At 40.2% G+C, this 11,918-nt stretch overlaps 1 protein-coding gene across 4 annotated transcripts in view; it reads left to right on the top strand.

The window, feature by feature from the left end:
* Positions 1-5,420: 5,420 nt before the first annotated feature.
* The window catches only part of UNC5D (unc-5 netrin receptor D), a 124,027-nt gene continuing 117,529 nt past the window's right edge, over positions 5,421-11,918 (top strand). For all 4 annotated transcript variants that reach the window (XM_085304192.1, XM_085304191.1, XM_085304193.1 and 1 more), the window contains exon 1: positions 5,421-5,634. In XM_085304192.1, the coding sequence (XP_085160318.1) occupies positions 5,532-5,634 (103 nt within the window). In that variant the 5' untranslated portion in view covers positions 5,421-5,531. The remainder of the gene's footprint in view (positions 5,635-11,918) is intronic.

Here is an 11,918-nt window from a genome sequence, read left to right as displayed (position 1 = left end):
ATTAGGTCTCATTATTCGATATGACTTTAGAAATTCTTATAAGGATACAGACCCAATTCTAAAGGAAGTGCCATCTTGAAACCCTGATCTTATCCAGAGGAGTGAGAGGAGGAGACTGTTACACAGCAGGACAGGAACATGATCAGACTTTTTACTTAGTATAGTTTATTTTCAAAATTTCTACATTGTAAATGGATGAAGCATCAGGCTGTCGTCTTGCAGCCACTCTCCTCACAATATCCCATCCACCATGAGGTTGCTATCTGACAGAGGTCTGCATGCGTGACTTGCACAGTTAAAGCAGATTGATGTTGTGCAATGGGTGTTCTGTGCTTAGGCTGTGCTCATGAGATAGATCTCATTGCAGCGAGATGGAGAAATGGCTAGACAGAACTAGTATCTGGCTGTTTTTGAAATGTAAGCAGCCAGAGGGCTTGTTTGTTGTTGGCCTAATACTGAAAAGATCATTTAAAAAAAGGCAAGGAGGAGGGAATTGTATTTTCAGCTGACGGGTGATCCAGAGCACTTTCACTAACAATCCAGTTCCATGTTGTGCTGAGGAGAGCTCTGTAGAATTGCAGGTAGACAGCCAAGGTTGATCGTTTGAGAACAAAGGAGAGAAATCTGGCTGAATTTTGTTATTAATGCTACACCCACCTGCAGTCTCTGTATGGTACGATGCATAAGAATGGTTTTGCTGGTCTGACCCTTAATGGTTTGTCTGCCTTCTCATCTGTCCGTGATAGAAGTAGATGTGTAGGGAAAATAGAAGATACTTTTCATGCTATCATCTTTCAGCCATTGATGTATAGGTTCTTCCTGAGTTTGAGGTTCCTTATATCACAGAATGGTTGAGGTTGGAAGGGACCTCTGGAGATCATCTAGTCCTAGAGTACGTTAGATGGGATCAGGTCCAGGCAGGTATTGATTATCTCCAGAGAAGGAGACTCCACAAGCTCTCTGGCCAGCCTATTTCAGTGCTCTGGCACTCTCACAATGAAGAAGTTTTTCCTTACATTCAGGTGTAAAAATAAAATATGTTTCTCTCTCCTGGCATATGCATGCACATTTGGATCTCCAGACCTGAAGAATGCGGTCTTGGTATGTAAGAGGAGGAATTTAATCCACTTGCTTCTTTGCTGTACGGAGAGGAGTTATACTCAGTCTTTTGAGCCCAGACTTCCTCGTTTTATTTTTTTTCTTGTAGTGTGATAAGCAGGTGGCCATTTCTTTGGTTTGATGTCATAAATGGACTAATTCAATGAGTGCACTATAATCGGATTGTGAGCTAAGCTCATAAATATTGCTGAACTAAGCCAGGTACTGTCAAAGCTACCACTCTTCCAGATGTTTTGAGCATTTTTCAGATCCCATTTTATTTAGTATTGTCTTACAAGTGAAAGAAGGGAAAAGATAAATGTCTGAAGTATGCTAAGAGCATGTAGTGGCTTCTATGTCACTACAACTGAGCCCTTCAAGTAATTTCATTACTTACTTGTTGTTACAGTTGGATGTTCTTGCCTGCTCCTGAATTATTTACCTGTTGTACAGATGAGAGTATTTGCATTAGAGCCAACTGCTATGTGTCTAATGTTGTCTGTGAGGCATGTCAGTAGTTTAGATGCGCTTAATCTCCTTTTGTTATTACATACTTTGTGTAGCTAGGTACATTGTATCAGAGTCCAGTGCCATCTCGTGTGTATATAGTTGCAAGAGTGGGAAAAGAAGGAGTTTTCTTTTCACCTGTTCCTGAGAGGATGTCAGCAATGACCCTCCCCCAGCCTATTATGTGACATACAGGTGATGTGATTTCTGTTCTATTGGAAATCACTGTGGGGTCCTCCAAGGTCATATTTCAAATAAGAAACAAAACATAATCACCTGGCTGCAAACTTCTTTGTTGCACCTGAGAAGAAATAGGGATTGAAAGCACCTTTGCAAGCTCATCTGGAACATTCTGCTGAGCTTCCAGGGTGAAGGAGATGATTTCTTTTTTTTTTTTTCTTGATGATATGGCTCTGTGGCTTATTGAAAATTACTAGATTATTGAATATTATATCTAGAAAAATTTACTTCATAGTTGTAACCTGCTGTTTAATAAATTAATATAGTTGAAGGTTGTAAAAACTTTAGCAACCAGCTGAGTGGTGCAATGAGACCCAACCTAAGATGTGGAGAGGAAGGGTTTAAACATGTTTAGAGGTATCTAGTGAGTGAGCTGGTGACAGAGCTCAGAATTAGAATCAAGACCCTTGGTTACAGATTCTGGCAATCCCTCCCATAGGCACTTTCTTACTGTCTGGATATATGTTGTTACTGTGACCAAGATACTGAGGAAGGTTGCTTTGTTTTTGTTGGTTTTGTCCTCCTTTTTACTTTCCCTTCAGTTTCTCTTTGTCAGCAGCTGCATCAAATGTCAAAGTTTCTAGGAAAAGAATCCTAGATGGGAAATATGGATACCATGTCAAAAATAGATATTGAGATATTGTCTATTGTAAAGTTTAACCCTTGAAGTGCTAGAGATGAACAAACTTCTCCCTTCTAGCACCTTGAGTTTCTTCTCTGTTAATCTCTCTACATTTTTTTTTTTTTTTTTTACAGTAATGTTATCAGTCCTTGTCTGGATTCTCTTCCATTCTTGCTCTCACTCTGCAAGGTGTGAGCAAGCTTTCTCTAGGTTTCCTCTTACTCTCCCTGTAACTCTCCCATCAAAACCTTGTGTAAATACCCTCCATGCAGCACAGGAGGCTGTAGCAACTCCACTGTTAGAAGTAATGTCATACATTGGACTGTCATAGATAGCATACCTAGAGCTTTGTTTTTATAAGCTGCTATAGACCCCAGCGTGCAACAGTGTTTCAAGGAATGAATTTTACCTGAAGCTGCGTTTCACCAGCTCAAATTGCTGCACAACTCTCGCCTTGAGATTTGTTTCTTGCAGAATATTCTGCTTATTTGTATTTCCAAGTGCATTGATTGAAGTTACCAGTTGTTGCCCTTTTTTTTTCAACTTGTGCTCTCTTCTTCCTCGCTGCAATTGTATTATAAACTGACAACTTGATATTTTTATCCAAAGCATCAAACACTGACTCAGTGGCATAGACAAGAAGAGAAAATGTGCTTGCAGCAAAAATGGCTGTATGTATATACTAGAAGACAGGAGTATAATGTTTGCACCCTAAGACTCTAAAGGGAGTACACTAGATGCTCTACAGGACTTGTAAAAGCATTCTTGTATAGTTTCTCAGTTGTATTGCTCACTGTTTTTTGGAACCTGTTGGATGTGGAGGTGACCTCAAAAGCTGTTGAGGAAACATATTTTTCATATACTTGCTCTCTGCCTTTGTAGCTTTGCTCTTCGWTGTGATGCTCACATCGCTCCATTGTGAGCAAATGATGGAAGAGGAATAAGAGATGTTCTGATATGATGTTCTCAGATACTGATCCCCCCCCCCCCCTTAAAATTCTGTTTACAGATTCCTTTTGCTTTGTTTCCATCTGAAAACTGTACAGAGTTAGCTTGGAGGAGGACCAATTGACAAACCTTGTTCTTAAGTATTTGTAACTAATCCTTTTGCATTGTTCCGGAACTTATCACTGGCGGATTTCAAAGTATTTTGTAAGTAGTAATTGATTCCCCTTAAACTTGCAAAATAGGTTCTTTCTTTAGAATTTGTGAAACTGGGGTAGAATAAACTTAGCTTGGTGAAGTGTAAGGCATAAACAGGAAGAAACCACTGAATTCTCTTATGGCCTTTTCTTCTGACTAGAAAATGGAATTCATTTTCAAAAGAATGAGAGGTAGAAAACAGGTTTTGAACACTGATGTAACATTGGAATGTGTTGTCTAGGAATGTACAAAGATAATTCTCTTATAAAGGCAGCGATATAAACATGATCAATTCACTCTTAACTATAGTGCTGTAGAAAGCTTGAGTGCTTCGTTAATACCAAATTTCTTTTTTTCTTCCTTTCCATGAAATCGAACCTTTTTGCTCCACTGCTGCAGTTGCTGGATTCTGTAGGAGCACTGACATACCAGACAACAAATTTACTTCCAAAATATTTTAATTTACTTTCCTGTGTCCAATATGTATCTTTTCTATGCATAGGCATTGCTTGTTTGTTGTTGAAGAAACACTGCATGACTCCAGAGCAAATGCAGTGTTGAAAGCTGTCTCACCCTCTTCACTGTATGTGGAAGGTACAAGTGCATTTATCCACAAATCATAGTGCTTAGTATAGATTAACAGTTCAGATTTTTTATTTTTTTTTCTAGAAATCTAGAAGTAAAACTGTTAAATGGCCTGATTTTCTTAATACTTTTAGAAATCTCATGCTTAATATCAAAACACTGAGGCTTTTTTCTCTCCTTTCTCTCTCTGCCTGCTGTCATTACAGTAAACTACGTTAATTCCTGAAATATTATGCATTTGCTAAATATAAGGAAGGATTTTGTGAGAATGATGTTCTTTGCAGCTGCTCTCTCTTTACTAGAGGGGTAATTTTCAGTTTTAAGCAAGTCATGCTCTTCGACTGCTACCTTTTGTCTTCTGATTTCTTACTGATCAAATTTATTTAAAACAGAACAAGAGCAATTTCACCTGAGCATACCTGTGGTGGTTTTGGCTTTGCAGGGGTCATTTGTATGTGTGTCATACTTCCTCATCCCAGTATAAAATAAAAATGTTTATATATTATTAGATTGGAGAGGGAGAAGAGAGTGAAACAGTGACACTCCTGGCAAAAAAAAGAATTTTTGATCACAGAACCATATGATATTAATAAAGATAGCATAAAATGTGTTTGTTTTGGGGGGGGGGGTGCCTGCTGTATTTCCTCCTGTTCCTCTTAACAGCCGTACTTTATTTAGGATTAGGGCTCAAGCGTCTGAATTCGCCGGAGTAAGGTAGAGTAACTCTCTGAAAACCCAAGAACCGTAGTGAACGCAGCCGAGAGGGGTTTGCGCGCCCCCCACCATGACGGTCTGCCCCGAACCTGGCATCGCGCGCACCATTTTGTGCGCTGAACTTTGCTCAAGCGAGTGTCCTCTCTGGGGAAAGCGTGGCTCTTCGAGTAGAAGGCGACCCACCGCGCTCCTCTTGCTCACGGAAGGCAGTGCAGGGTGACAGCTGCTGTGCCCGGGGGRTTTTTATTAAAACCCAAACCGTGGGGGGAGCGCGCGGAGCCCCGCGGGCCCGGGCGCACCTGCCCCCCGCCCCGGCGGCAGCGCCCGCCCCGCGCGCGCCTAATCGGCTGCGGGGGAGGGGCGGCTCGTTAGGAGGCGGGCGGCTGGGCGGCGGGCGGTGGCGGGCCGGAGCGCGGCGCGGCTCCGCTCCGCTCCGCTCCCTGCCCGCCCTCGCCGCGCCCAGCGCCTCCCCGCACTCGGCGGGGCGGGGGCGGAGGGAGAGGAGAAAAAAGGAGGAGATTTCCCCGGCTTGGACTGCGGTCCGGGGCGTTCGAAAGGAGATTTACATCCCCTTCTGCTTCCCCCAGCCAGAGGGGAGAGGACCGGGAGTTGTGGGGACAGCATGGGCGAAGGGGCTGGAGGGAGAAGCTGCGTCCTGCGCCAGAGGCGGCGGCTGCTGCTGGTGTTGCTGCTGGGGCTCTGCAGCTGGACAGCTGCCCTCCGAGGTAAGCCGTCGCCCGCCCTCCGGGCGCGGAGCAGCCGCGGCGCCCGCCTGCTCGCAAGTTTGCAGCGGGCGCGCTGGGCTCCGAGCGGTCCCACAGGTTGCTCCGCGAGGCGGCGGCGGCGGCAGCCCGCGCCCTTCGCGCCTCTGGGGAGGCGCGCGCGGARAAACCCTTCCCTGAGGGCCCGGGACGAGGGCGCGGCGGGGTCCGTCGTGCCTTCCCTGTCGGCCTGCCCGYCCGGGGTCTGCGTGAGTACGTTAACGGAAGGGGTGTCTGAGAACACCGCTGGAAAAATGCCACCCACCGGGGAAGAGGTGGGAGTCGGTAGAAAACATGTTTTGCTGCAGGACGTCGTGTCCGGGAGTTAATCTGAGGTAGGGCGGTGGGAAGGACAAGCACAGAGGGAACGTCGTATTGGGGGCTGCGGCTCTGCCAGGAGTTTGAATCCTTAGAGTGGAAATGATTCACCACAAGGCTGCTAGCCTGATGGGCAGGGAAAGCGCTGGGCTATTAAGAAGCGTCCTTGAGAAAATGGTGGGGTTTGGGAGAATCAGTGACYTCCTCTGGACTAGAGTCTGGTGAGACTCTAATTGTCGAACAACACAAGTGTGTAAGATGGATATGCGAGGATATGTGCATGTTTGTGTATCTTTTACACACGTGTGGGTGAATGTTTAAGATCCTTGGAGTCTTAAGCATTTTTCTGCTAAATCACTTAAGTGAAATAATCTCTTCAGAGAAAATAGCCAAAGGATGTCAGCAACTGCTTGTCACCTGGCATCYCTCACGCCTTGGCTGTTACACCTGGACTTCTCAAAGGATTGAGAGTGTGCCTGGGAAGTAGGAGGCAGCAAGGGCAATACAGTGTTACGTTATTTTTGGAGGGTGATACCTGATGTTGCCAACACCTAAATTCTGTTTGGAATAGTATGCTCATTAAGGATGGCTTGTCTTTCCAGATCATAGTAATCTCTCAATCAGACTTTGTAGATCCTGAAAGATTCTCCTTAGTGTCTGCTATCGCAGCACCAGCCCCTCTGTGAAGGTCTCTCTTTGCATGCCTGTTATGTCTGTGCTGACATTTTTTTTTTCTGTTGCACTTTTTTGATTTTGATCTTTGAAAAAACTTATGATTCATAAAAATKAACTAAATGATGAGAACAGAGTGAATTCTAGTCTCTCTCTTTTTCTCTATAATGCATTTTTTACTGTTGCTTCCATCAAAATCTATCAYTGACTGCAGAGGAATGTGTGTGCATTTAAATCAGTAGTGCAAGGTGCGWATTGCCTTTGTTTTACACATTTGAACTCTGAGAGTTCTTGCACTGTGTGAAATGAGATCAGGATCAGGCCCTATAAGCACTTGAAACTTTGCACTGCAAATCATGTGAAGCAGGGCTACTCTGCTGTTGCTGTTAAGGAACGTGTTTCAACTGCTTAATTAAAGTCTGCCATACAGGTCATTTCAGGTTCTTGACTGTAATAGAGTTGTTTCAGGGCATTATTATGAGGAATAACAGGATATTTTTAGACTCAAGTTACATAGTTGTAGTCTCTTAGTTGTGATGTTACATAGTGTTTACTTGTAGCTTTAGCTGAAACCTCAGTTAACCTCGGTTACTGACCCACTGAGCTATAAGATTATGGTTTATGAAGTTGTCTGAAAACTGCCTCTGAAAGCAACTGTGTTCCAGGATTCTAATCTGAGTAGGGCTTAAAGAAAAATGAAAGCATTTTAGATAACCTTTATACTACGTTTTAAATCTATTGGAATGAATATACATATATAGTTTTGGATTTCTGTTTTAAAGTAAATACTGCATAGATACAATAATTTGAAAATAAGAAGGAAGTCATCTTTGCATCTTTATCATCTGATGCACAGAAACTGTAATTTTGAGTTGCATGTATCTGAATAAAGATGTCTGTTAAATACAGACATTAGTTTTCTCTGTCCTCACATTAAAGCCTACAGCTATATGTTGTGTGGTATTTTTAGATCTGGGTACATTTTGTTCTAAATAAGCATCATTTAGGAATTTTCCTGTTCCAATAGTACCTGTGCATTTACAGTACTGCATGGTAGCCACTGTATAGTGGTACTGATTTTATTATGATAAAATGCTCCACAAAGCCATCTAATGGAACATRGGTGGGAGTGAACAACAAACTGTTGAAGAAAATACCTTCTTTCGATCTGAAAGTCTTTTTCTGTATTTTAATTTCTTCTTTTAACATAAAAAGCACTGAAAATATGCAGTGTGGAAAGCTGCATATCTAAAGCGTTATTTTGGTTCTAGGAACTATGAAGACAACCTGGTTCCTGGACAACAGAGCTCTTGGGAAAAATAATACTGTTTTTAAAAAAGATAAAAGTAGCTAATTCTATTGATACAGGAATAAATTCTGTGGTGAAGATAGGATGTATGTGCAAGTTAATTTGAGTCTTAATGGTACCTTTTGCCTTGMATTTTGCACTGTCCTTGCACAAATTATTTGAGCCTCCCTTTAATTCATTGTAACTTGGTTAGAATTTTATTTATATATCTGAATTCTATCCGTATTTGTGAAGTACTTCATCATCAATATCTTAGAGCTGTTTAAGAGCTAACACTGATGCTTTGAGGAATATTGCTGATCTGCTGTGGCCAGCTCTGTTTCTATGTGTACACTAAATTAATGAAGTGGGTTTTTTAGGTGTCCTGGTTTTTACATTGGAAARGGAATATATTATTTCTATTGTTTTATTAGATTGTCTCAAGTTCTGTTTCTCTGTTCCTGATACCTGCTGAGAGTAAAGCTGTTTGATTTTTTGTAAAAACATTCAACAGTTTACTATTTGAATTTGAAGGAGAAATATTTACTTGTCAAGCCTATTTGATTACACAGTGTCAGCATATTGATCTATTTGATCTTAAAGTATGTCATTAACATATTGAGTAGGTGTAGACTTGAAATATTTTTAACAAGTGATACAGGAATAAATAAAAATTAAGGGAAAGTATGAACAATATTTGTAGTTCTCTTGTGTAACTTTGTTCAGATCAGTCCATTCAGATGTGTGTTTTTATTTTGTTACGACAAAACGTTCATTAAAATAACAAACGACATGCTCTGCCTCRAATTACGCATCGTGCAGCATGATGATGCCTTGCATGTGTTTCTCAGTTGATATTTACATTATTTTAACTCTAGAAATGCTCAGAAAATAAACTTTCTGGTGAGTTTAACAGTTTATTATTCCTCTCAAATCTTAAGAATGATACAAGCTTGATGTGCTTGTGATACGGCATTGCTTTTGTTTTCATACATGGAGAAATTAAGATTTAGAAAGAAGACAGTTATCTAAAGCCACAGAAAACACTTGGAGACTCAGCGTTTCAACACTGGATGCACAGATTTTAGGATAGATAGTACATCTATCTGTATGTCCTGTATGTTGTGGGGTTTTTTTGTTTTGTTTTTTTTTTTGTTTGTTTGTTTATTTTAGTCGTCATCTGGTTTTTGCAGTCCTCCTGAAATTTTTATTCATCTATTACCATGTTGGTAATGTGTTGTAACATAGTTCGTGAGATAATTCAAAGAAAGAGTAAGTTGGAAGGTCTGAACATTTCTACTGAGTAAAAGACTGACTTTGGATATGAATATATTCTAATTGCATCTGTTACAGAACACTAATCCTAACAGTGATTCTTTTAATTTAATAATTAACTCCAATAATGCTCAAGTATATTACAGCTTTGCACAGAGAGTGCGCTTTGGATTTCTGGCTTAAAGCAGGTCAGGATGGCAGTAAGTTTGCCTTGTATTACTCAAACAGAAAATCAGAGAGCTATGTGTGTGATGCTGTCAAGGAATTGAGATGTGCACAGCCTCCRTCATATGCTTTCTTTCTAATATATACATTTCTGAAAATATTTCACTTCTGGAAGGACAGGATAATTCTGCCTTTAACGTAGTATGTTGCAGGAATACTTTTTTTCTTGACTTATTCTTCATAGGCATGTGCTTCTTCATATATTTTCGTGAGAGATGTGTAATTGCTGCCTTTTCAGATGTAGGGAGCAACGCTTGAGCTGTATGGGGGTGAAATGAGCTTTACATACTGTGAAAGAAAATGTCCATCTCCATACAGTAAGTTGGCATGGTATCAAGATGAATTTTCACCAGTGCAGAATAGAAACTACTCTGAGRATACTTTCACAGTGAATTACAGAAAGCAAACACAAATAGTATGATACATGATAAAAGGGAACATTACTTATGTGTAAAGGATCCCTCAGGGCCCCTTTTCTGTATTTTTAGTCCTGCTTTCTGGCGAAAGGTAGAGTCTGAGAAAAAGAGCAGGATTTTAACACCAGAGGCTGCTGTTTCAGTTTTTTTAGATGCTGCTGCTCTTGCCGTAGAGCAGATGGTCAGATTCATCTGTATAATGTGGAAGTATTCTACTTTAAGAATGTTAATTGTCAAGTTGTATCATGTCCTTACCTTATAGCATGATTTTTTTTTGTAGATATGCAATTTTTTGTACTCCATTGTATCTCATTAGAAGTCAGTAAACCACGTTTTAGAGCATCTTGCAAGTAGGTATTGAAAATTGCTAACACTATGTGTGAATTTAGGTATTGTCATCCTTGTAATTTACCTGCACAATTTTGATCAATGTCTGTTTTCGTCATCTTCCTGCCCTCTCCCTGCCCCCAAATCTCTTCTGTGGTCTTTTTTAGCACAATCCAAAAGTCTTCTTGATAAAGGAGTTACTATTGTAGGCTCTTGGTCAGTCTAGTCCAGTTACTTACAAGAGAGTTTTTAGTTCCAAACGTTTTGTAGGAACTTTAGAGAATTCCAGAGGGCAGCTATGCTAAAATATGCTACTTTTTGTCTATCTGTTGTTTGGTTTTTTTTGAATTTTAAAAAGTCTTAGACCTCAGTGAAGCCCTGTTACTCTGAGTTCATCTTGTTCCATCTAAAAATTGTTAAAAATGGGAATGGGTATTTCCTTCAGGAAAATTCAGCATGCTTTGAATTTACTCAGCCATTAGCTTAGTTTTGAATTACTGAAGAGAATGAATAAGGGATATCTAATTAACCTGATTATACAACRTATTTTTTCTTGCAGTGCTGTGTCTATTTCGAGGTAGGACAATAAGGAATTAACATGGTATCTCAGACAAGAAAATGTACGYGAGATTACATGGACACATCATAAGTGTAATTTCAGTATACTGTTATTCTAGTCTTATATTTTACTTGCTCTAAAAAAAGAAAAACACCAAACAGCTCTAACATACATGTTTAAAAATCCTCATGTGAACATCTCATTGGAAACTTCCGCTTAATGTGCAGTGGAAAGGGAAAAAAACAAGCAGTCAGTTACCTTCATTTCTAGATAATAATGTTCTGGGAAGACTTTAAAAGTCACAAACTTATTGCTTGCAAATGAATGGAGATGCAGCCTTGGACTGGGCAATTTTAGTCTGTTGGAATGGGAAATGGGACATCCTAATCGTAATCAACCACTTCGTTGGCTGCAGCTAAGTTAACTGTCTGACAGAGAGCTGGCCTGTAGGAACAGTGGCTTGGCTGAGATACTAAATATGTGTTCTTTAAGTCTACTGTTTCACAGAAAATATATTTTAGTAGAGGCTCTACCTTAAACAGGCTTGCAGGGCAACTTTGAAAGGTAGCAATGGCATGAACCTGTAGCTTCCAGTCTGTGAATGCAGCAGACCAGATTTCTGTACTGTCTGTGCAGAATACTTCCAGTAATTCGCAGTTCTATAACTGCAGGCAAATCATATGCTTACCTTGTCATAACTAGGGACTTACATGTTGAAGGCTTGGTGAGGACTTGAATATACCAGCAGTTTATTTTTAGTTCTGGAATTGAACTGTAACCTTAAAGAAAGTGACTTCATATTTTTCTGCTTCCAACAATTTTTTTTGAAGGTAATTCAAATTCTTCTTGTCCTGTATACAGTACCTGCCATAACTGTAATTCTGGTGTAATTGTAAATTGTTTTGATACTTTGAAGGCCCAATTGACACTGCAACACCTGAAGCACTATAATAAAAAAGCATAATTCATCTGCAGTTAATGCTTACTGAATGTATTTAGAAGTATAAAGTGTAATCAAAATGAATGAGATAAGAAATAGTGTAGCTGAGTGTTTTTCTTTTCTCCTTATCTATGCCTGTTTTAAAGAAACAGCAATAGGAACACATTTTAAAAACTGTTTTTGTCTTTTCTACCTGTTTAAGAATGAGAAGTCTTTCCAGTGGTTGAA

This window comes from Rhea americana, unplaced genomic scaffold, assembly GCF_003343005.1.
Source record: "Rhea americana isolate MKP2758 unplaced genomic scaffold, rheAme1 scaffold_204, whole genome shotgun sequence".
NCBI classification, from domain to species: domain Eukaryota; kingdom Metazoa; phylum Chordata; class Aves; order Rheiformes; family Rheidae; genus Rhea; species Rhea americana.
Note: the sequence above shows the minus strand (reverse complement) of the source record. Positions and strands in the feature narration are given on the sequence as shown.